A 26,586-nucleotide genomic window follows, 5' to 3' on the forward strand; every position below is an offset into this window, starting at 1 on the left:
GGTTATAATCAGTCTACGAGGTGGGTTTTGTTGTTGATGATTTGGTTTTCCACACACTCAAAACTTCACAAGCAGATAAATAAAGCAAAAAATATATACTTCTATATTAATTATGATCAACACTCTCCCTCCATCCTTGCCAAGCACAGCCAGTTTATCTGAACACTTGATTAGGATTCCCAAGGTCTTCTGGGCCCTCCCAAAGTTCTACAATCTCACCTCCACCTCCCGACACAAGCCTCCCTAGTTTCCTTTAGAAAAATGGTATTTAGGGGAAAAAATCTGGGTGTATTTATCATTCTATCATTACTAACTATCCAACAGGCAGGAAACCGCAACATTTTTTTTTCCATTGGAAAGGCTGAGCTCACATTTTACAAGCTCTATATAGAGTTTTCATGGAATCGCTCCTTTCTCATCCTAATTAGAAATTATAAGCAACCATCAGTGCTTGAAAATCAGCAGCAGCATAGTTTTTCTTCCTATTGTAAGAGTAACACAAGTTCAATGAAGTAAACGACACACTTGTGAATTACTGGCTCAATGTCTGCCTTCCTACTCTCTGATAAGTTCTATAAAGAGGATTATGTGGTCTTGCCCTTTTGAAATATGCTATCACACATATCAATAAATATGGGAATGACTGAGGAAAAGTACCAGGAAAACATAATCCTATTATCCAGAATTCATGCAATGCATGCCCAGGAAACACTGTATAAATATAATTACGCACTTTACATTTTTATCATTATATGGTGAACATGTGTTTACATCTTAAAGGTACAGTATTCACAAATGTGGTTCTATAATATTCCTTTATATGAACATATCTTTCCTTCTTCAAACTCACAAATATTTTTTGACCACCTATGTCAGGCACTGTGCCTAATGCTAAGAATATAGCAGTGAGGAACATACTATTAGACACTGAGATTTTAATATGCCGGTACTAATAAGAGAAAAAAAGAGAAAAGAAAGGAAGAGAAAGAAAGGAAAGAAGGATGGATGGATGGATGGAAAGAAGGAAGGAAAGAAGGAAGGAAAGAAGGGAGGGAAGGAGGGGGGCAGGTAGGCAGGCTACTGCAAGTAGATCCTGGGCAAAACATTTCTGGGTGTTTTTCTAAGGATATATTGTCAAAAGTGGAATTACTGGATCCTTAAAGCAGTTTGATTTGTTGTACCAAAATGCTTTCTTAAGAAGGTTGTGGAAATTTCTAATTCCATCAGGAAAATACGGCAGTACTTATCCTCCCCTAAAAAATTTAGGGGGAAAATGACAACTCATTATTCAAACAGAGAGTTCTTTAATTACTAACCCAGTCCAACACTTTTTCACATGTCTATTTGCTGTTTGCATTTATTCTGTTGTGAACTCCCTGCTCACGTTCTTTGTCCATTGTTCTACAGGATGTTGTATTTTTCTTACTGATCTGTAACCACAGATAGTGAGATATTTACCCTTTGTCATAGTTTCTGCAAATATTTTTCTCATTTGCTATTTGTCCCTTAACTGTGTTTATGATATTTAACGTAGAGTAGCTCAAAAACTTTTAGAGTCAACTCTGACCTTTCTTTGGCACTCCTTCATGGTTTTTATGCTTAGAAAGTCTTTTCTCATCCTGAGGGAAGTTAAACATACAACTACATTTCCTTTTTGGTTAATAAAAAAAAAAAAAAAAAAGAGTCTACATTTTTTTAGCTTTAACTCTTTAATCTATCTGGAATTTGGTGCTTTTATTTCCCCCAGGCTTCTTTTTATAAGTTTCCAAATACTTTTGGATAGGATCAACCACAGTGTATGCTGCCCAGGGGCCAGGCATGTCAGGAACTATGTGTACGTCATTGCTAATGCTCATTACAACCCTGTGAAGGAGGTGATATTGCCCATTTTATCATAAGCAAAAGGAGCTAGAGGGAAAGCACATCTCTAAGGCAGAAGACTGACAGGAGGCAGGCAGGGCTAGTATTTGAATTTAGATCTGCCGGACTCTAAAGCTTCTATTCCTTCCACTGTGCTCTGCAAAGTGATCTCTACTCCTTTTGGAATTCTGTAATATTTCCCGTTCTAATTACAAGGCACGGGACTGAACCGCAAGGGTCACAAACAGCAGCAGGCAGCATAAGTGAGGAGTGGCGGTAGGACACAAGACAGTGGGGAGTGGGGAGTGGGGAGTGGGGAGTGGGGAGTGGGGAGTGGGGAGTGGGGAGCGGGGGCCACGGAGAACCGGAGAGCACGGGCCTGCACACAGGTGTAGCCACTCTGCAGCTCCAGCTCACCATTGCCTCAGGTTTGTCTGATTTTCTGGGTTTGCCAGGGAAGATAAGAAATGGGATTTTTTACGAAAAATCTCCCGAGTTATAAATTTTGGCAAGTAATACCATTTCTTTTCAAATGCTGGGCAGCATAAGCAAGTCTGAGAACCAGATTCACCTCAGGAGTGGCCCAGCCGTGCTGCTGATGGACCCATCACCTGACCCCTTTTATGCCCACGTCTCGTCATTCTACCTAGCCTGGAAGCTCCCGAGCAAGGCCAGTTATGATCTGCTGGGCTTCTTTGATCCTGCTTCGCCATTCCACATGGTAGTGCTTGACAGAAAGCTCAGGACACACATGTCACTTCAGGCACACATTCTTAATTTCAGCGACCCAACTCAAGGAGAAAAGGCCCTTGAAAGCAAAATATAGTTCCGAGTTAGTGGTCTGAGTCTACAGTGAGACCTTTGATTTTTCAAGTGATCCCGATCCTGGTAAGTCGATGAGCTACTTATGTGAAAATTTTCCATCATTTTACCAAGAAGATGCTGATAAAACCAAACGCAAATGAGCAGAAAGGACAAAGTGGGGGCCCGCAACCTGTTTCTCATTTTCCGAGCTCTCAGGAAGCCCTTGACATGCAGTAACTATGATTAGTTTCTGCACTGGAGGCTTCAAGGCTACAGTGGGCCCTTGAATCCCGGAGAGGAGCACATTAATGAGAAGGCAGAGAGCGAGCGCAAGGGAGAGCAGAGAGATGACCTCGCACAATGGGGCGATCACACAGGGAACGGCAAGACACCAGGGCAGACTGGGCACAGATTATGTAAAGATTTGACAGTCTGGCTAAGGAACTGACATTTTATCTTTTGTTCCAGTAGGAGCAAATAAAGGCTCCTGAGTTGGAAAACAGAGCGATGAAAGCAGTGAGCTCCATCTTGGCTCTCTGCTCTTCTTTTGCTCTGAATGATGATGTGCAATTCCATAGCTTTCCATATTATCTACATTACTAGTTCTAACTCAATTCAACGGTTGTCTGAGCCACACTGCCTAAGTGATTTGACAGGATGCTTCAGCCACCTCACCTGTACAACAGGGATAATAGTGGTATCGACTTCATGGGATTCCTGGAAGATTGAATATAAAGCACTTAGAACAGGGCCAGGCACAGAGTCAACACTACACATTTGTTATTTATCATCATCACTTTCCTGTTGTTATTCTGACAATTTCCAGATGACGTCTCCAGCATAGGCCTGTCATCTGAACCACAGACCTATACAGCCAATGGCCTACTTCCCACTGGAAGTCTCAGGCTTCTTCAACCTAGCATGTAGAAGAAGAACTCTTAACTCCATTTATGAATCCTCCTTCAACAAGACCACAATCAAATGCAAAAGTCCCTGTTCCTCCTCCTCCGAAGAGCTACCCACCAACTGCTCAAGCCATGAACCTGGGAGTCACTCTCGATTCTTACCCTTACCTCTAAAGTAGAAATGCAAGTTTTATTGGTTCACCTTCAAAATCATGCCTCAAGTTCATCCTCTTCTCTTCATCCCCACTGCCACCACCTTAGTCCAAACCAGCAGTACCACAGTCTCCCACCTTCTATTTAAGTTGTGATCGTTGCTCTTTGTTCATTTGATTGTAGTCTAGCTCCTATGACCTCCATGAGAAAGGCCCCATACTTGTCATATTCACTGCTATATCCCCAGATTTGAGCATAGCACCTGACACATAGTAGGTGCTCAGTTAGTAATTGTGGGACAGAGAAGAGAGGAGATAGAGAGAGAGAGAGTGACCTATTCCTGAAAATAGCTGGCATCTGGGCATCAAATAGAACTGGGAGAGAAGATTGAAATTAAAAGACATTTCAGTACCTTAGGTATGTGGTAAAAAGAGCCTGGGATAAAGATGGCCACTAGGGGAGGGATTCAAGAACAAATTAAGAAGATCTGGGAATTAAAACAATTAAGAGAACAGGAAAGAACTAAAAATAACTTACACGTGAACCTGACCAAGAGAACAGTGGTATCGTGAACATAAATGGACTTATTAGCAGATGGAACTGTGGAGTTTTCTGAGAGAACAATAAATCTGATTTTATATTTTCAGGTCAAGTCACATGTGCTATTATAGGTGGCAATGTCCTGTGAATATGTACATGTGATGTATAAGTGAGATAAAAGTCAAAGCTGGAGATAAGAGATTCAGAAGTCACTCCACCAAAGAAGGAACAGTTGAAGCCATAAGAGCAAGTGAAATCTTGTTTATTAACTTATATAACCAACACACACACACACACACACACACACACACACACACACACACAAAATGCTAAATCCTGGAGACATAATAAGACAGAAACTGACCTTGCCCATATGGCATTTACAATCTATTGCCAGTTTATAATCTCCTAAAAACTCATATAAACAAAGATAACAGAATCAAAGATAATCTTGAATATCCACACTTTAGAGGCTGAATGTAAAGGAAAAACCTTTAAAAAGGTATGGAAATGGCAATGAGAAAAGTGTGAGAATAGGAAAGGAAAAGGTAGCTAAGAAATGGCCGAGTTTCCAGCAGTGAGGTGATGGATACGGATATTACAAGGAAGAACAGAATGACAATCGAGAAAAGGCTTTTTTGGACAATGGTATCTGTATATTAGCAAAGTGGTGGGGTGGATCTATAGAACAGGTGTTTTAAGAGTGAATTAAGTTGTAAGGAAAGGGAAACTGCAGACAGAAAACTTACTCCCGAATTTGTACTTCAAAAGCAAGTGAACAAACCCAAAACCACCCCAGATGTAAGTAAGAACGTCTGCAGAGTCAAGCAAAGGGTTTTCTCAAGATGGTAACAGATATAAAGAGATTTCCCCAGCTTTCTGGTCCAAGGATCAGATACATGGTAGAACTGATTGACAAGTATGATTAAGGCTTTTTTGCAGACTGAAATGATTATTGAAAACTGAATGTTAGCCCGTGTTACAGCTGCTTAACCTGCTGAGGGCCAGCTGTCCATTTACTTGCCCTATCTCCCAACTTATGACTATGCCAATAAAGTTTCCCTCTCTGCTTTTTTAAAGATTTTTTTCAGCTTGTTTTCCCAATCAAATTGTGGTGTTCCCTTGCCTTTGAGAACCTGGCTGGCTTCTAGACTGCTTCATGGATCACCTAAACTTGCAGCTGTATTTGGAATACGAAACTGTTCCTACAGTGTTGATACAAGAACACAGCTGGACTTACTGTTCACAGTGGTATCATTTTTTAATATTATTTTTTATGGAAAGAGAATAAAGCTAGGACCCGACAATGTCATCTCTAGTTATTCTGCTGACTCAAACCACGCTTTAAATGATGGCACCCTCAATATTGATCTGAAATACATTACTTTAAAAAGAAAAGCAGCTCTTTCTGAAATAAGATCTGCTAAAAGTAAAAGGCTGCTGGAAGAGCATAGATCTGAAATCGCCAAGGTTATCTATTCAAAACCGGTTTTAAACTCCTGTGCCAGATTCAAATCTTTGGGTGTTTACCCAACTCTTTCCTGATTTTTGGTACTGATTTACCATGGAAGGTTCTGATGAGGTGTGTGAGAATACGAAGTAAGCATGAGGGACTGGTATGGGCAATCAATCACCCTATCCCAGGGATGACCAGTGATCTCAATAGTTCATTAAGACCTCCTGACCTCTTGCTTGGGAGGTCTGGGCAATCGTTCAATGCAACGGAGGCTCTCTCTGCAGGCATCTAAAACTTAGCACTGTACATCAGACTAGATGAGAACTCTTGCCTTTCCTTCTGGACTGGACACACTGAAAGGCAAATGGAGTGAAATGCCTGCTGACAGCGTTTGTTGTTCAGCTTTGTTGCTGACATAGTACTGGGGGGTAGCATGGGGGCAAGAAGGTACTGAATTTCGGCAAAAATAAACATGGCTTTACACTTACTGTTACAGTCATTCTAGAGACACTGAATGTTCATTTAAAATCAGAAGACTTCATGAAATGATGATTTCGTTCTTGGCAATATATTTCCAAGAAATGCAACTTAAAGAAACTGCTATCTTGAAAGAGCTCCCCCACCCCCAAGACTGTAGAAACAGAAACTAATGTTCTCCTTCCTCTAAGAGCATATGAGGACAAATTCCACCATGTCTGACATCCAGCTGACCTCAGTCACTAGCAAAAGTGCAGGGTTCTCTAGTCATCCATTAAAACAAGACAACTCATTCCCAACCCGTTCCTGGACATCACCTGATCAGACACAACTCCCCCTTTCCCACCGCCTCCCCAAACTCTCTCCTTCCTGCCCCTGTGCACTATGTCCTTTGGAATTCCCAGTCAGTGATGAGCAAACACCCTTAGATCCCCAACCTCATGTGCTCTGAACGTTCCCTTGACTTGCCTGTCTTAACTGAAACCTAGCCATCTCCAGGATTTCAAATCTCTGAAGACTTCTCATGTGGAAAGTGATCTCGTCTGTCCCATCCAGAGAGCCAGGAGATAATCCACATTAACAATTTCAGACCACTATTGCCATACCTCTCTTAAAAATCCTTGCTCCAGGGGCAACTGCGGGGCTCAATCAGTTGAGCGTCCGACTTCGGCTCAGGTCATGATCTCACGGTTTGTGAATTAGAGCCCTGCGTTGGGCTCTGTGCTGACAGCTCGGAGCCTGGAGCCCGCTTCGGATTCTGTGTTTCCTTCTCTCTCTGCCCATCCCCTGCTTGTGTTCTGTCTCTGTCTCTGTCTCTCAAAAATAAATAAATAAGTAAATGTAAAAAAAAAAAAAAAAAAAAAAAAAAAAAAAATCCCTGTTCCTCTGAGCTCATGCCATTGACCTGGCCACCTCTGTCCTTCTCTGCCTTGGTCCCAGGTATGCACAAGGTATAAAAAGTTCTTAACTGGTCTCCTGGCTTCCACTCTTGCTCCTTTTTAGTCCAGGCTCCACACAGCAGCAACTGACTTTTATAAAATTATCCATCAGATCATGTCATTCTTCTGCTTAACACATTTCCATGCTTCCTGATGTACTTAAAATCTGCTCCTTCCTGAGGCTCCTGAGCCTCTGCATGATCTGGCCCCTGTCTACTCTCCCCATCTTATCACCTGCTCTGCTCCTCGCTTGCTCACTCTGCTCTGCTGTGGGGCCTCCTTCTCCTTCCTCAGCTCTCTTCTGCCCAGCTAAGGAGTCATCTACCATGAAAACTGCACTTGGGAAAGAGGAGAACATCACCAGAAGGGTTAGGAATAGTTTTTATGAGTATGGCAAAGGGAGGAAAAAATTCTCACATTGGGACACTGTTTTAAAAAGACAAGTTTGGAAGCAGACCCCATTCCTAATCACATGCAAATTTGATGAATCACTTTGGAAAAGGTTGTTCTCCCAAGACTAAAAGGACCATTGGTGGCACTATAAAACTAGATGGTCCTTGGCAAAAAGTGAATTCTTCCCAGTGGCAGTGAGGGTATGGATTCCAACTGAGACAAGGCCCCAAGGCAGCAAATGATGATTCCAACTCTTATGGGATTTCAAGTCTGAAGATAATTCAGTCTTACTAAAACTACTTAGCTTTATCTGCTCAAACATGCACATTTTCATCTACCCACCCACTCACTCACTCTCTCCAAACCACTAACTAGCCCTAGAGATAGCAGCTCAAAAACTCAGTCACCATTCCCGTTCCACAGGCCACTTCACCCCCTGCGAGTCTCCCTTCTACTCCATTTCACAGGCCAAGGGAATCTTGGGATTTTGGTTTCACTACTACTCATTTCCTTTTCCAATTTTCCACATCTGAAAAGTCACTGTGGCATCTACTATTCTTAAAAGCTTAAAAATTCACTGATTATTGCAAAAACTTTCATCGTGCCTTTCATGGGGTAACTTTTCTATTGCTCCGATAAAGCAGCTACCAATCATCACCCCATTTGCAAAAAAAAAGAGATATAAATGAGGAAGATAGGTGCTTTTTACCATCAGTGACAGATACAAAAAATAAAAACTGACTTTCTAGACTTCATTTAGGGATATATTGAAAGAACGATGATTATTAACAATTTCTTTCCAGTATTTCTTGTAACTCCTCAGAATAGATGCTATAATCGAAAGAGGGGCTGATTAAGAAATATGGATGACTGGGGGCACCTGGGTGGCTCAGTGGATTGACTGTCCGACTCTTGGTATCGGCTCAGGTCATGACCTTATGGTTTGTGGGCGCGAGTCCCGCATGGGGTTCCATGCTGAGCACGGAGCCTACTTGAGATTCTCTCCCTGTCTCTCTCTGTCCTTTCCCCATTCGTATTCTCGCTCTCTCACTCTCAAAATAAATAAAGTTTAAAAAAAAAAAAAAAGCAATATGGATGACTGGGCCAGCAGCAGTGGGGTGCTAAAGCGGAGGTTCAGTTACCGCTCCATGAAATACTGCACAGTGTAATTTAGTCACCTTTCAAATTTAAGCTAGTCAGTATTACAGTATTTTGGATTCTAAGATCTTCATTTCTTCTGAGGTTCTGGAAAAATATCAGTATTTATGACCAAACTGACCTTTTCATACTCCACTCTTCCCAGTAGTGGGCAAAAAATCAATTAGCAAGATAGGTAGTAGGAACTCCAATTCACTGGGGACTCTCAGAGCCTCCACCATAGGAAGTGGTTTTCCAACCATCTCTTCTGGTGCTACCAATAAGGTTCACATTCTTCAGAAGGTGTTAGAGAGAGAAGTGGCTACAGAAATGCTGAACTTGCCTCAACTCAATCACCCTGAGGTGGATATTTTTTAGGATTCGGCTGATCAAAGACAGAGCTTACCCATACATAATGTGCTACAAAAACAAGGCTTTTGGCATCTAAACCTCCAGCACATCACAAACTTCCTGCTATTATCTAATATCCCCCCAACTCAGCCATCACGGTTTCCATGGTAACCGACAGAGAAATAGCAGCCTGCCAAATGGCTTTTGTGGTTCCTTTTCTGGCTTGTTTTTCAGAATAGAATTAAAGCTAGCTGGGAAAAGAACGAGACTAATCTTTACAGCAGGGACACGATGCATTTCGGAAAGTACAACTAGGTTTGGGACAAGGAGTGTAGACAAACTTTAATGAGCCCAGCTTGACAGAATAAAAAAAGGTTCTTGGTTTCTAAAAAATGTCTACTCAAGTATATTTGGTAAGCTTTCTGTCTTGAGATAGTATATCCTGATATTGTCTGGAAGACAGATATGGTGCCATCCACTCTGTCTTTAACTGAATTAACAAAAGAAGGGATGGGATGAATGGAACGGCAAGATCAAGCAAGTCTACCATGCCCCCAGGTACCTTGTTACCATTAAAGGAAATGTAAGTTACTCTGAAATCAAACTGAACGGGCAGGAGCTGCCTGACTTGGACTAGAGGACAGTGAAGAAGGATCTCTTGGGGGAGAGAAATGTCTGTCCTGGGGATGATGCATGCATGAAGCTGACTGAGCCAACTGTATGAATCAGAGAGGCCCTCATACTTAGGAAAACAAAGATCTCCTCACCATCTCGGCACAGGGAGAAATTGTGAGGAATGCAATGTGTAGAACTGGGGCAGCTTTCAGAAGAGCAGCAGCTACAGAGATCCGCCTAAAGTGCCAGACTGCACAACAAACAGCTGCTGCAGGGGTGGAGGAGACTGAATGTTTAAAAAAAAAAAAAAGAAAAAGTGGCCCAAAACATATGCTTTTCTGTCTCAAACTGCATACTTGAATAAAGTACACAAAAATCTTATGATTCTTCTATGTCACTTCCAGATGAGAAACTCTGACTCAAGCCAAACAGGTATTTAGATTCCCTTCTGATAGGTTAAAACGAACTGGATTTTGACAAGAGATGCCCTCCCACAACCTCTAACATTCCGAATGTCTTGTTGACAGACATGAAAATTACAACCTACAGTGGCATACTAAGTTAGGTTCCTAAGAGTTTCCTGACAGAAAGTCAGACTCCTACAAATTCTACACAGAAGACTAACGTAATTTATGCTTTTTAATTTATGCTTTTACCTTGAGTTGTATGAATCATGAGTCATGTTCTCAGAGCTCTCACTGGAGTTTAGAAAGAAAAGTAGACACAGATTTGCAATAACCACTTCCTTTCAATCCTTCAGAAAAGAGATCATTATAATAAGATAAAGATGATGCACCCTAAGGCTGTCAACTCAAAGAAAGGCTTCTGTGCACTTCTAGTTTAGCTAGATTTGTGGAGCCCTGAATTTTTTGAAATCTATGTTAAAAAACTTGAACAAGTCTTTCCAAAAGTTTAAACTTGGGTCTTGTTTACCCAAGAATTGAACTTACAGGTTCTGGGGGGGAAAAAGCCATTTTTAAATCAACTGGGTTCAGTAATGCATGATTATAATTCCCAATATATTAACCTTCAATTTTCCCATTAAACAAAACTTTTTTTAAATGTTTTTATTTATTTTTGAAGGAGAGAGAGGTAGAGCATGAGCAGGGGAGGAGCAGAGAGAGAGGGAGACCCAGAATCCGAAGCAGGCTCCAGGCTCTGAGCTGTCAGCACAGAGCCCGATGCGGGGCTCGAACTCACGAACTGTGAGATCATGACCTGAGCCGAAGTCGGACGCTTAACTGACTGAGCCACCCAGGCACCCTTCAATTTTCCCATTAAAAAAAAAATTTTTTTAATATTTATTTATTTTGGACAGAGAGAGACAGAGCATGAGCAGGGGAGAGGCAAAGGGAGAGGGAGACAGAATCTGAAGCAGGCTCCAGGCTCTGAGCTGTCAGCACAGAGCCTGACACGGGGCTCAAACTCAGACCACGAGATCATGACCTGAGCTGAAGTTGGATGCTCAATTGACTGAGCCACCCAGGCGCCCCCCCCACCTTTAAAAAAAAATTTTTTTTTAATATGTATTCAATTTTCCTATTTTAAACAAAAGCCAGAATTGAAAGGACATGCAATTACTTCAAAATTAATCATAATTACGATGACGCAGGAAGCCAAAACTGATTACAGTCAATAGTCTGAGGTGAGGCATTGACACCTTTATATTTCTTCCCAAATCTGTTTTCTCAGCCAACTTTAAGATCTCAGACGAATTTTCTTACTTATTAGGTCTATATTTTTACAAATCTGCCATCATGAGTGTAGTGCAGATTCCCTTGCTACTAGCAGACAATTACAGGGACTTTACATCTTTAGTATTTCATGACCTGTGCTTTCACTACACTCCTCAAAATAAACTGTAAGACTTCAAAAGATAAACCTTCAGTATGGGCCATCTCCCTCAAATAAAGATCTTTATTCCAAATGGTTGCTTTTGGACACAAGGCTGTGTGGTAGTTGTATTACCCATCTACTCGTTAACCTATAACGTAAGTGAGGTTTATTACCAAGAAATAGCTCTCGATGGCCACGAATAATGTCTTTATATGCGAAAATGAAGACCTTCAGTTGCCTGGAGGGGAAATGGAATGGGAATATTCTGGGCACAAGAACACTGCTAACGCTTAATGACTGGAAACTGCTTCTACAGTAAAACTAATTATCCAGAAAGCATGCTTTGGGAATCCTTAAGCTTCAAATCTGTAAACAGGCCACAAGTGTTTTTAAGAAGGGGGTGGTGTGTATGTGTATGCGAATGCATGTGTGTAAAGAAACAGTGATTGCACAAGTAACTACCTGGCAACAAAGAAAATACCTGTACGGCTGCAAGTGAGGATTATCCCAAACATCGTGCTGGCTCTACCAGCGGATGTGCCACTCGGAGAGATGGAAGGGTGACTTCCACAGGAAGGCACAGCACCAGGAGGGAAAAGACGACTTCATCTTACTCAATTACTGCTACAGCCAGATCCCAGGACCAGGCTTGACAAAAAGTTGGTGTGGTTATGTCCGGCTTGAGAAGAGGATCTGAACTTAAAAATGAAACATGTGGTGTTCCTCTGCTATTCACATAACAGGAGCCTTACCAAGGGCAGGATGAATTATTCATGTAATTTATCTGACTGGGTTTTCACCGAGTAGAAGGCCGCATATAAAAGCATAACCATATCCAAAGAGAGTATGGCAAAGGTTGGGTCGTCTGCTTCTCAAGTGGTACTCCCCCTGGTACAGGAGAAGGCTAATCAATCACCAATGAAACTGGGAAGGCCAAACTGCTCAGAAGCAAGTTCACTCAATACATCACTGGCAATTGACAATCCCCTGCTAGCACAGACCAAAGAAACAAAGCAAAGAAAACCTAATCAAGGGAAATTATACCAACAAAAGCTGCCTAATGGCATAAATGCAAAATAACACAATATGCTTCAAAATACCATGCTTGGAAACTGAAATACATGTCAGGAAAGCAGCCCAGTCCATTAACTATGTTCTTAGAGGAAGCATATCTGATGAAGAACAGACATGAGCACTGGCAGGCTAATAATTATTTGGTCTGGATTAGGTCATATTCTAAACACAGCCTTATAAGCCTTTCCACACTGACTGGCTCTGGTTTACTGTTATAAACTAAATGACTGGGAACCTTGGTAAGAGAAAGACACAAAGATAATAAGATCATTTGGTAGAGGTTTGCTCTTTTCTTTGAGTTTCTACTACCTTTCTACCTATCTTAATCCTAGGATCTTATACTTTTTTGATTTAAGAAAGTCAAAACTCCTAGTGTCCCTGAAATATCCTGTAACATATGTAAAACCCAGGACGGAAAACTAAAGTTATTATGGTTAGTTACTGCTTCTCTCCCTGAATTTGGACAACCATCTCTGAGAATTTGGCTTGAACTTCCTCTTTCTGAGAGAATTACAGGTTCATCTGTATTTCAGAAGATGGCTAAGAAGGCAATGAGGATGCTCACGATGTTCCCTTCCAGAAAGGTGGCAACAATGCCAAGGAGAAGACTTACAATGAAGCCTTCCTCAGGGGTGTCTTCCTCATGCCTTCTTCCTTTCCAGTCTTGTACCTCCCAGCTCGAGTCTTCCCTTTATAAGCCCCTCCTTCACAGCACTTATCATAATTTCATTCATTTCAGTAATTAGTAACATCTGTCTATCCCCTGTATCCATGAGGACAGGAGCTATCTCTGTTCTTTCCACCAAAGGAAATGAGCCCCCGAAGCCTAGCACATGGCAAGCAATTTCTGTTGGATAAGTGAATGAATGAATAAATGGCCACTCCGGGAGACAAAAGGTAATCATGGGGTAGGCGATCAGTTGAACATGTTTCAACAACAAAACATGTACTCTTATCCTCTAAACCTGAAAACAGCAGCTTTTAAGAACTCTACTTTTTTCACAGAATATTAGAAGGCAGGAAGAACATGAAAAAAAAAAAAAAAAAAGAGAATACTCACTGGTGGGGGCTTCCTTCTCATCTCAAAAGTGCGTGTGGCACCAAAACTCAGCGAAGCAATGATGGGACATCTCCCTAGCGACGGTTCATCGTCACTATGCCAGTCGACACTGTCCTTCTCATTTCGGTAAAGGTTGCAGAGCAAGGAGTTGAAGGTGTGGCCAGTGTTCTTTTCAATCTGGTCCTTCAGTGTGAGCAGCACAGGATGCCACTGCAATCATCAGGCCAAGAGAAGGGGCAGCCACATGTAAAACAGAAAGTGCAAAGTCAGTCTTAAATCAACAGGGCCATGGAATAAGCAAAACACACTTGGAATGCAATAACCAATGGCAAGAGGAATAGTTTAATTCCCTCCCATTATTTCTATTTTGAAGCAAATTGACCTCTATCATTTTATTAAGGTACTAAAATTTGGTACAGCACTATCATGAGGACCAAGCCTTTCTACCCATCTCAACTGTTCTGTGTTAAATACATGACCCCACAAAGAAGCAAGTGTCATTACATTCAGGGCAGTCACCTCAGTGAGTCATTAAGAAGGCGAGTGGAATAGTCTGGGCTCTGCTGCCGTGGCTGATGGGTTGCCAGGTAGTTGGCAGATACAGACTGAAGTCTGAGGAATCAAACAACTTTTCTGCTGGGTGGCTCTCTGCTCATTCGATTTCTATTTTATCATGAATGACAGAATTGCTTTTAAAAAAGGTATTTAATAATTTCCAGAGTGGCTACCTTCCTAAAAATAGAACCTAGAAGGAAAAAACATTGTACAGAATGGAATCATGACGTGGCCTTGATAAATACATGGGCTGTGAACTACATACAGTTTAAACAGATTCCACAGCCCTGTCTCCTGAGCACCCAGTTCTCGTATGTAGTTTATATTTGGAACACAGTCTTGCCACATATACTACAGGAAGCTATGACCCCTGACCTTATGCTGTACTTGGGGAGTTACAATCAGCATGGCTGTATTAGTTGTTAGAATTCTGTCCTTTCTCCAAGAAACCCCAAGTGCATTACAGAGCTTCCTTTATGACAGTGGTTCTCACACCACTATCAAAAATGATTGAGGACCCCCAAAGAACCTGTTTATATGGGCTGGAGCTATGATGTTTATCATGTTAAAAATTAAAACTAAAAAAATTAAACTATTGGTTAATTCATTAAAAAAAATACAAACCCATTATATGTTAATACAAATATTATCTTATGAAAAATAACTGTATCTTCCAATACAAAAAAAATGGCAGGAAAAGTGGCACTGTTTTGCATATATCTTTAATGTTTGTTTCAAGAGAGTTGATCTCCTATCTGCTTCTGCATTCAATCTGTTACAATATGTTGTTTTTGTTGAAGTATATGAAGAAAATTGGCTTCACACGGATATGTAGTTAGAAAATGGAGGAGTCTTTTCCAGCCTTTCCAAATAATTGTGGATATTCTTTGATATTACACCAAAACTCAACAAGTACTGATTTCTTAAAGGTTAGTTACAGTGTGGAATCTGAAACCATATCAATAAACTTCTCATATTCTCTTACATTTAAATCCACTGGGCCAGACTGCACTTTGAATGAGTCTTTTAATCTTGCATGATTCTGTAATATCAAGTATTGGTCATGTGGAAAATATTGATCCAATGAGTAATGCAGATCTCCTGCTGGCACATTTCATTATACGATATAAAAAATCATATCCATTAATATTACCAATGATCTCATCAGAAAAGTCTAAGTAATAGGAAGAGGTCAGGCTCAAAGTGACAGATATGACTTTTTCCAAATTAGTAATTTTGCTTGGAAACTCAACTTTTATAAGTAACAAATCATATCTACTGTTCCCCTTGAAGTGACAGTCACTTCATTCATTTACGTCTGCCAAATACTCAAGTCTGAATAATTACAGTTTGTCTGTTAGTTGTTCTTCCAAATAAATGTGGTCCATGATAAAAGCAGATAGTTCAGCTATAGCTTAAACAATCACACAAGTGTTCTTCCTTGACAACCATTATACTTGGCTTTGTAGCAGGAGTGCTTTACGCATACCTTCCATTTCATCAAACTATTAAAGAGAGATGAACTCAAATATTGAGACTTAATAAAAGTAGTAATGTTTACTGCTTCGAGGAACATTCTTAAATGAAATCAGCTTTTTTTTTTTTCTTAAACTGGAAAATGCATGGTGGGGAAGAATACTGTGATTACTCATAATAGTCTGGCAACAACACCCTGATTCATGCTAAGATACCAACAGTTCTATCCACCATTACTTTTGTATCGTCAATGCAAATTCGACACAGTGAAAGTGTCACGTATCATATGGTTTTAGTATTATTACAGAGATAGTTTTGACCTGTAGACTCCCCAAAAGGATTTAGTGGACCCTTCCAGGTATCCACAGAGTCTACTTTAAAAACTCTACTTTAAAGAATCCCTTCAAAGTCATGTTCAATGTACTGCAGTGAAGGAATACACGTTCAGCAAGGCAAGCATAATATTCTAAGTATATCCCATGGCTACTGTCAGGTAAAACTGCCAAGGAATCACTCAGCTTTGCTGTGATGTAGAAATTGTGGTAAACTGGGGTTCCTTATTATGGATATGAACATTACATTCTAAGCAGAGGATTTTTTAAAATAAACGACAACAACAAACCAAACTCACATCAGTAAAACATAAATGTTATTAAACTAACCTATGTTCAAGAGAATAAATGTCAAAGTGAAATTCCATAATAATGTTAGCAAGCTGTATTTCCTATTTGTTTTATGGCTATTATCTTCACGGAGATAAAGATCAGATGCTAGAATTATACACCTAGCAAGAAAAACCAGAAATAAAAGAGGAAGATAGCTTTTCTGCAATGTGACTGGGAAACTAATTAGCACTTCCCTGACTTGCTTAGGGACTGAGCACTGTGATAACTCCAAGTTTGCATTATGTTTCTAAGTGGGTATATATTTTTACTGGCTATTTTTGGTGGCGAAGTAAGGAGAAAAAAGGGGATAATGAACTAGAGGATTAATTTAGACTCTCCAACCAATACTCTATATACAGATCCCTCAGAACTGAATGTCTAAATTAAAATTCAGCATCATCTCACCGTTCAGTGAAGGCATTCTATCCTTAAAAGACATTTGAGGAAAAGAGTATGAGAAAATATGAATCACAGAAGTAAAAGGACCTATTCAGTGGATTTCAAAGTGTTTTGCACAGTCCTAGGTACCACAGAGGTGTCTCTCTGGGATTATGGGAGGACAGAAGAAGGGTCAAGCTGGGGGGACCCCAGCCAGTCAAGGCACTCCTTGGTTTTCACACATCGGCTTCATATAAGATTTAGGTCAAAAAAGACTAAAGGAAGTTTAATAACCTCTGACTGAATTTGCCTCTGTGCTTTGGGTTATTAAGCTTGAGGTAATAATAATTTTTAAAGTTAAAATTAAACAAGAACCCCCAACACACACATATACCCTTAAAAAAATCTATGAAAGAGGCATCTCTTTTGATTTTGTTCAAGATGGGATATAAACAAACTAAATCTGTTAGCAGTAAATACAAAGTTATAAGCCAGCCAAATTCAAATTAAAGAATTCTAATTTGACAACCTTAACATCTAACAAAAAAGCTTGCTTCAATAAATTAGGGTATGTACACGTAGATTATGGAATATTATGTAGCTATTAAATACGATGTAAAAGACTATTCAATGATATATGTTAAGGATATAGTTAAATGAAATGCAGTATACCTAATTGTTATTTTTATAGAAAAACTCTACATATTTACCTAAAAAAAAAAAAAGACTGGAGCCAAACATTAGCTGGAAGAATTATCCAAAATTTTAATATTCTTCATGCTTATCTATAGTTTCTAAATTTCCAATAATAAATTCATATTACATACATTGTAAGAAAAAGACTGCCATTAAAAAATTCTTTTGAAGGGTTGTCAAAAAGTCCTCAAAGTGTAAACAGCCATTCTATCAGGATATCTCATGTGCCTTATGTTTATTCTAAAGCAGTGGTTCTCAGCCAAGGGTAATTCTGCCCCCCTCTCCGCCCGCCCCCAGCAGATGCCTGGCAATGTTTGGAGTCATTTCTGTTGTCACAACTGGGTGAAGAGTGCTTCTGGCATCTACTGGGTACAAGTCATGGATACTGCTAAACATCCCGCGACGTACAGGACAGCCCAACAACAAAGAATTACCCAGCCCAAAATGTCAGTAACACCAAGGTTGAGAAATCCTGTTTTAAAAGATGAGCTAAAATGATGACAAAGAACTTCTTCCCCAGAGCCTGTTTAATCCTCAACTTCTCTGCTATGGCTGTTGACAAGAAGGTAAATTAATTCTGACAGAAACGTGGCCAGCCATCTGTTGGATTGATCTAATTTCGTTCTCTTCATGTTTCCAAATCAACCTCAGATATAAAGGGTCTCAGCCTTTCCCTGGGTCACATTCTAAATGCAGCCCTACAAACAAAAGCATGCAGCTATCTCCTTATGTGAAAAAGCCATGTCCCCACTCCCATCCCCATCAATATTCTGTCCCTGAACATGTTAGTACAGTGGTAGTTTATTACAACAAATTACTAGAAGCTCTAAAATGTGTCATATTTCTATGTATCCCAAAGCCATTAAGCAAAACTCCATTTTCTTCAAAGTCTCTTTCAATAAAGCATAAAATTATTTGCCAAAGGGCAAGATTCCAGGAACTAAACAGGGAGCTATTTCTTGGACCTTAACTCTATCCTTTGGACAAGCTTCATTTATATACTAGAATCTCTTTGTCTACTGTCATGGAAACTTTTAAAAACAAAAGATGTGAAATAAGAAATAAGCCAAAGCAATGATAAGATGTAAGTCTAAGAACTACAGCCATAGAATGAGTACAAAGTCAACAAGAAAAATACCAGATTTTTTCACAAATGGCAAAAGAGCCTGAGAAATGGAAGGAGATGTTCTGACCTCACTGGCCAGTCATAAGAACTTGGCTCCACAGCAAACGTGTACAAGGGTGTACACAGAAGGCTATGGCCAGAAAAGCTGGGGGAAGGGAGGGATGTGAAGAAATGGTTCCTCTTCCTGAAATCCTTGAGTCTGGTTCCAGTTTATTCTAGTTCCAATTTTTTTCTCATCCTCAGAGTTTATCTCTAGATCAAAAAGCACATCAAGAGTGACAAGCACAAAGACTCAGTGTTTGAACCCAGAGGATTTTTTAAACTAGGAACCATCATGCAACTCTGCAAGCTATTTTATAGTACTGTTATTTTATAGTACTCTACACTTATAGTACACAGTCTATAAAACCATACCAACAACATTCCAACATACGTGAGCATTTGGTTCCATAGTGATTCTTGAATAAGTGTAAGGAAGTTCTCCATACCATGCTGTAAGTCTTGGTTGCTTGTAAGTTACATCTGAGAAAGAAAATACAGGGCTTTTGAAATGGTTTAACGCTATTTAAGGTGTACCTACTGAGCACCATGCAATGTGCAAGAAGCTATGAGAAATACAAAGGCAGATAAAGATGGGCTCTGACCCACGGTTCCACCTTGAGGACATGGGATTTCAGGAGAAGAATGGGTAAGAGCTCAAAGAAAGAAGACAAAAGAAGGTATGTTGGCAGAAACCGTATTGGCAAAGCTCTGAGAGTACGTGTGACTCGTTTGCATCAGTGATGACATAAACAAGGGTGGAGTCACACTTCAGAAAGGTTCAGATTCGAGAAGGTCTGAAAAGCAGGATATGGAGTCTGAACCCTCATAGGCAGGAATCTGTGGCACCAACATCCGTATAAGAAACAAGATAAACTGTTCATCCATGTGCCACCTTTTGATTTTGATGAAGAAAAAAGTGCTCTGACCAACCATAGCATGTAGCTGATTGTAGTCAGAAGTTTTTGATGTTCAATATATTTAGTAGGGGGTTATCCACAATCTACTATTTTTTCCCACAATTGACATCAGCTGCTACAATAAGAACAATAATTATAAAGGCAGCTAACATTCACTGAAGGCTTACTGTATATGCACCAGCCATTCTACTAAGCACTTATCATGCATTACCTCCCTTAATTATCACAACATAGGTATTATCATTAGTCCATTTTACAGACCAGAAAACCAAGAATTGGAAAACTATGTAACTGTAATTTGCTTAAAATTAACAATTACTTTGAATGACAAAGCCAGCAATCAAAGCCAAGTCTGCCACTGCTGTGGAATCTCTGGGAGTAAGGAGAAAAAGCAGACTCCTATTCTGACTTCCAAGTCCCACAAATGAAGCCAGTATACTCTGCCTCTTTCTTTACAGAAAATCTGAATTCACACAATGTGCCCGACAGGAAATTTTACGCTAGGGCATAGACGCCCTCCAGTGGACACCTCTGGTCCAGCAGCTGTGCTGCTTGTGGGTGACCACGGAGGAGCAGGCTCCGAGTCCTGTCATCTTTACAAGTTCAGGAGAGTACAAATGCTGAAATGGAAAGACACCGGACTCTTCTACTGAAACTAAAATGAGGATAAAAAGCTGGCAATAAGGATCATACAAGAACATATGCCGAACAGATTTGGAAAAAAGAAAGCTCTGGAGGTTTCTATGAAGAAAGAGGTAAGCTGTCACTGTTTGAAGTAATAATGGTAGCAAACAAACTCAAAAAGACAGAAGTATGTCAAGCACAGGTCAGCCAAACCACATATGCTCTGGTTCCTTGAACTCCCACCTCCTGGCTCCTGCCCTGTTCTCTGACCTCTGGGCCTTCCACCTGCTCTTTCATCTGCCTGGAACACTCTTCCCCGTCCCTTTTGGCTGGCAAATCCCTACTCTTCTGTTTAATTAAGACTGGCCGTGGTGAAAGAAGCAACGGTGTCTCTAGAGAGACCAGGTGGCAACAAGCGCCATCTCAGACATGTGCTTACCCTCTCTGATGCCGGTCCTCTGTTTCCAGGGAACAACCTCACAAAGTTGTTCCAATACCCAGTCGGCTTCTTTTAGGTCAACAAAGCCAGGATACAAACACACCCTTGATGAAGAAAGAACCATTATTAACTAAAGAACACAGAAAAGATGGGCTAGTCTCTAACCATTAGTGAAGTCAGTTAATTTGCATGCTTCCTTTCATGGGTAGATGAACTCATCTTGCCACACCTCCCATGGCAAGCAGGACATGATGTTCCAGATGTGAAACAAACTTTCACGTTAAGACAAGTAAGAGGCAATAAAGGAAAAAGAACCCATGAGGGCTTTTACGGACACGCTTCAAATACTGCTCCCCTACCACTTGCTGTGAAACTTTGGGTAAATTACTTAACTTCTACGAACGCTGGTTTTTCCTACCTGTAACACAAAAATGATATCCCCCTCACAGGCTCACTGTGAAAAGTAAACTAACAAAATGCCTGGCCCTGTGTTATTCTAACAATTGGTTGTCTTCTGAGACTATGCCAGTTGTAGGGAAAACGATCAAAATAAACACTTCCAAATGAGGGTTCTTTCTGTCACTGAATATACACTTATTTCATTAATGCCAAGTCAGCTCAAAATCATTTTGGGTATCCTTCTTTGTTCTGAAAGCCCTTGGAACATTCTGTCAAACTTCACTCTTTGAAGGTGCCTTTGATTTTTTCAGAGCCAAAACGCACCTGAAGCCATACCTGTTTAACAATGAGATGCGACCAAAATAATGCAACTGGTTTTCTTGTGTGACTGTTAAACTTGCTTTAAAAGAAATTCTGAAGCTCTTTCTAAGCAATTCATTTAGATATGCAAGTTCTGATATATTTATTTTAAATGGCCATTTAAATTTATTTTATAGTGACTTAGCAAACTCATGCATTAAGGGGATGCTTCCAAAATTTTCATTTTAATAATGATTAATGCCTACTATACCCTAAATTGCACATGCTTTAACTTTATTGAAATCTACCTTAATGTAGATTAAGGTATTAACTTACTCATGTAGATTAAAGATTAACATAATGTAACACATATGAAAATATATGTAGTAATATGATTAATGCGATAATAAATGAAGTGATATATATAATGTAATATAATAGTAATAAAATGGAGCATTCAAAGAACAGAAGTAGAGGCTAGGTCACCTGTAATTTTAAGTTACTATGTGGTACTAGGAAAAAGGTACTTAATCTCCCTGGGTCTCATTTTCTCACCTGAAAAATTGCAGAATAGTTACTACACCTGACAGAGAGGCTATGAAAATGTTTTGGAGTCAGAAATGTTATATAAAAAGAGATATTACCAAAGTCTCACTCCCCAAGATTTTCAGAGGCAGAAGTTACCTATCTCAAGTAAGGGAGTAGAACATTTTAAGAGACTATTAACTGAAAAATAATTATGAACTTTCCAGGGAGGATTCACTTACCTAGATACGCCTGTGGGTGACACGCTGATATCATACACACCTTCTCTGCTACATAAATCAAGAAAACAGACTCATTGGGATCAGGCAAAATAATACACTCCACCCAGTGGAAGGGCTGTGCTTTGCAGTTCCCAAACTCCTGATCACCAGAATGATTTCACAACGAGGGTGCACTATGAGGGAGCCCTAACCCCACCTTCTTCCACCAGCGAGACGAAGAGTGAGATGGTGGCAGACCACTGATGTCACCGGGAATTGAATCCTGATGGAATCAGGCCATGGAGACAAAAACTGAGATAAAATAAATTCTGATTCTACCCCTCTGTACGTCATCCACAATTGAGGCTGCTATGGTCCAGAAATCTATCACACGAAGGGGTACCAAACAGCACATCCCTTTGGAGACCCTGGAATAGGTGCATTTAACAGGAAGCAAGTCCATCTCAGGGCTATGAGCTGCTGTTGCTTTCAGATACATGTCTAATGAGGTTCCTGCCTGATTAAAAAAGGTTCCCCACCAACTTTTCAAGGGTCCCATGATGTGGCTCCACTTCCTGACAGCTCCCACCCACTCGTGATCCTCCCATTGCTATTTGGAATCTCCTGAATACACTCCCGTATTTCTAATCCTGCTTTTCTACAAGCTGGAATACCCCCTCGCCCTCCTCCGTCATCTGGCACCCGCGATCCAACCCACCCGAGCTTTGGTCCCACAGAAAATTCTAATTCATCCTTCAAAATCTCAGCTCAGTCTCACCTCCTGTAGCGCTTTCCTGACCATTAATCCACCCAAATAATGTTAACCATCTCATTCTCCATGCTACCAGTAGACCTTACTATAAGTCTACTGTTTCAAAATATACACTACTGCAATTTACCTTATTACATGTCTATTTCATTCACAAGACTGTGGGCTACTGACGGGCAAGCAATGGGTTGCCGTTGTTTCCCAGTGCCTAGAACATAGTAGATGGGCAGTAAAAAGCTCAGAATTTAACCAAATGTGCAAAAGTACAAAACTGTTCCAGATGTGCAAGGTGGTGAGGTCCACGGTGAGAAAACAGACACCCAGACTGCATAGGTTCCTATGCCAGAATAACGGTGTCAGATCCTCCCAGACAGGGGTAAGTTACAGAAAATAATATAAAGGGACAGTGTTCACATCACCCTCTGCCATGCGAGCCAGAAGTTCATGATCTGTGAGCTGGGCTCTCAGGCAGATTGTGCAAGGCCCTCTGAGCCAAAATGTAGGCAGAGTTATTGTCACATACATTTATCATGTCTCTAAATGAGCGGCCTATAGTTTCCCATAGTGTGAACACAATGTTTCAGTGTGATATATTTTGGGCCACATTAAGAAACTGGCTCAGTTCAAATGTGGGTAACATTTCTGGTTATCAAATAAAAATCTAACATAGCTAACTTTACATAACCAGAATTAACAAATGCTGGGATCAAACAGGAAGTTTTGTCATTTTGCTATGACCTGAATATTCACAACTGCCCATTTTTTCAGCCTGCATGTCCCACATGTACCTCGTAATAGGTTTCATGGTTTTGTTTCTTCTCTTTATCACCAATGGAGGCAATGTCACACTGGTACTTACAAACAATCAAAGACTGTTAGAGCTACCACACTCTGCCTTAAGTGACTATGTGGTCCAAATCCTAATATCATAGACAACGAAACTAAAGTCCTGAGAAATGGCCTTAACTTACCTAAGGACTCGTTACGTAGCTAACTAGTGGTAAGGCCACAACTTTGATACCCTCTTTCAAAGTATGATGACCTCGTGTTAGTTTCACATTTTTCTAAGCTATACAAGTCGACCTGCAAATAGCCAAACAGACTAACAGACTGTTCATGAGCAATAACATGCAAACGCTAATTTGTTAAAATAAAAGGATGCATGGGGCGCCTGGATGGCTCAGTCGGTTAAGCGTCCGACTTTGGCTCAGGTCACAATCTCGCAGTCTGTGAGTTTGAGTCCCACGTCGGGCTCTGTGCTGACAGCTCAGAGCCTGGAACCTGCTTTGGATTCTGTGTCTCCCTCTCTCTCTGTCCCTTCCCCACTCACACTGTCTCTCTTCCTCAAAAATAAGTAAACATTAAAAAAATACATAAATAAATAAATAAATAAAAGGATGCTTTCTACTGGCAATTTATGTACATCAGATGGAAACTGAAAAGCAGGAAAAGAGAAGTCAAAGCATCTTTCGTTAATTTTGGAAAAGAATGTTTTATATGCTGATCAGTATAAGAGGAATTATAAATCAAAGAGGTTATTTTATATACAGATCAATTTAAGAATTTAAACTGCTCTGGAACAAGTAAACATTTAAAGCCCTCTAGATTTCTAACAGGTTTCATAAGCATTGCTAGTCGAACAGTACCTAACTAAAGTCTTCTCAAATATTCAGGTTTTAATGACTAGGAAAAAACCTTCCTGTCTTTTTTTTCTTTTTTTAAGTAGGTTCCACACCCAGCGTGGAGCCCAACATGGGGCTTGAACTCACGAACCTAAGATCAAGACCTGAGCTGAGATCAAGAGGTGGATACTCAACCAACGGAACCATCCAGCTGCCCCCACTCTGTCTTTACCTAGGAGATGTTTTCACTTACTGTCTGCAGATATCTTAGTGAAACAGGGTCAAGAAACCTACACAAGTCAGATCAACGTACAGGCATCTTATGGCATTTTCCACACCATTAGCAAATTGTGAAAGGTTTCCCAAAAGACCAAGTTTAAAGATGTCTAAGATACAAATACCCCAGCCTAAAATTAAGACAGTAATTGGGCCATTAGCTTCCTTCCAGCTGGAAAAAACTGGGTGAGTTATCTGGGCTCTCCATTTTACTGCGGGCAAAAAATACAGAATGGCAGCAAATTACTTACTCAATCACTCGTGGCTCTGGGGCTCTGCGTACTACCTGCAAGGAACAGGCAGATTTTACTTCTGGAATGATCCCTAATCTTCAGAAAGACTTATCTGCAGGATTATCATATCCTCTCATTACTGGTAAAAATAAATCAAGTTTAAAACTATCCTTTTTTATTCCAAGCTCTTACTATGCCACTAGAGACCCGTGTCTGCTTTTCTTAGAACTACTTCACAGTTACTAGTGGGGCAAGAAAAAATAATAAAAGTAGAATCAATCCATTTTCCAAGCACCCAGTAATTCTGGAAAAATCTTTCCAGGAGATTTTTTTTTTTTAATGTTTATTTATTTTTGAGAGAGAGAGAGAGAGAGACATGGCATAAGTGGAGGAGGGGCAGAGAGAGAGGGAGACACAGAATCTCAAGCAGGCTCCAGGCTCTGAGCTGTCAGCACACAGCTCAACATGGGCTCGAACTCATGAGCTGTGAGATCATGACCTGAGCTGAAGTCGGACGCTCAACCGACTGAGCCACCAGGCAGCCCAGGATATTTTTAAAAATAGAAGATACATGAAGAAATAAGTCTTAATCGTTATTTTTACAAGCACTACTAAAGCAAAATGCCTGATTTTTAATAACATGTTCCCATGCTATTAAAAAACAGTGAATCTTCACTATTTCCTACAACTTTTCCCCCATGGGGAAAAAAAGCTAAAAAATCAGGCATTGTAGTAGTTGAAAATTTCAATCCAATTCCAGAGGCACCTGCTACACTAGTACTAAAGACAGCAAGGGTTTAGGACTGTTAGAACTCAGATAACCAGGGCGCATGGGTGGCTCGGTTCAGTTGAGCGTCTGACTTCAGCCAAGGTCACGATTTCACAGTTGGTAGGTTTGAGTCCCCTGCCGGGCTTTGCACTGACTATGCAGAGCCTGCTTAGGATTCTGTCTCCCTCTCTCTCTCTGCTTATTCCTTGCTCATGCATACGCATTCATTCTCTCTCTCTCTCTCAAAAATAAACATTAAAAAAAAAAGGGGGGGGGGGCCCTCGGTGGTTCAGTTGGTTAAGCATCTGATTCTGGATTTTGGCTCAGGTCATGATCTCCCAGTTCGTGGGATCAAGCCCCACAGAGCCTGCTTGGGGTTCTCTCCCTCTCTCTACACCTCTCCCTGCTCACTCTCTCTCTCAAAATAAATAAACATTAAAAAAAAAGTACTCCGATGACCAATGTAAGCACTAGTCATGGTATAACCTCCTTGCCCCCAAAATGGGAACTTTATACAGCCATGAGTTGGGAGCAGACTATAAAGAAATCTTCAGATACACTAAGGAGCTGATAGTCCACATTTCATTATTATTATTATTATATGCCTTGCATGCTCCTTTTATTAGCGAATGTATTCAGTCACTATTTGAGGATCTACTGTGTGACTACAGCTTTTACAAGCAAACCTCTTAGTGTTGTGAGAGAAAAAGAATTTACCTCCTGGGGTTCTCTGAATACGAGCTGTCTATCCAAAAGATGATGCTCCTTGTTTGTCCAGGTCTGACCAGGCCTCTGGTGGAGATGGCTCTTAGCAGTGGTAGCTAAAGTAAGGCAAGAACAGACTCAAACCACACTCCAAAATGTCTGCTCTATTGAGCAAGAGTCAAGAGAGTCTACTTGAAGATAATCTATATTACATCTAGAAATTAATTAGTAAAGTCTGTCGAAGACCCCA

At 40.5% G+C, this 26,586-nt stretch overlaps 2 protein-coding genes across 2 annotated transcripts in view; both read right to left on the reverse strand.

Moving 5' to 3' along the window:
• ACCSL (1-aminocyclopropane-1-carboxylate synthase homolog (inactive) like) overlaps nucleotides 1-13,708 on the reverse strand; it is a 153,864-nt gene extending 140,156 nt beyond the window's left edge. The window contains exon 1 of the mRNA XM_053899819.1: nucleotides 13,600-13,708. The gene's annotated coding sequence lies outside the window, so the exon portion shown is untranslated. The remainder of the gene's footprint in view (nucleotides 1-13,599) is intronic.
• Nucleotides 1-26,586, reverse strand: part of ALKBH3 (alkB homolog 3, alpha-ketoglutarate dependent dioxygenase) — a 32,463-nt gene that overhangs the window by 4,317 nt on the left and 1,560 nt on the right. Inside the window, exons 3-8 of the mRNA XM_019470164.2 lie at nucleotides 26,349-26,452; nucleotides 24,881-24,915; nucleotides 21,984-22,031; nucleotides 20,518-20,621; nucleotides 18,929-19,017; nucleotides 13,600-13,809 (exon numbers count right to left, since the gene is read on the reverse strand). Coding sequence (XP_019325709.1) covers nucleotides 13,600-13,809; nucleotides 18,929-19,017; nucleotides 20,518-20,621; nucleotides 21,984-22,031; nucleotides 24,881-24,915; nucleotides 26,349-26,452 — 590 coding nt within the window. The remainder of the gene's footprint in view (nucleotides 1-13,599; nucleotides 13,810-18,928; nucleotides 19,018-20,517; nucleotides 20,622-21,983; nucleotides 22,032-24,880; nucleotides 24,916-26,348; nucleotides 26,453-26,586) is intronic.

The sequence above is a fragment of the Panthera pardus genome, unplaced genomic scaffold (genome assembly GCF_024362965.1).
Source record: "Panthera pardus isolate Hobbes unplaced genomic scaffold, ASM2436296v1 HiC_scaffold_12, whole genome shotgun sequence".
NCBI classification, from domain to species: domain Eukaryota; kingdom Metazoa; phylum Chordata; class Mammalia; order Carnivora; family Felidae; genus Panthera; species Panthera pardus.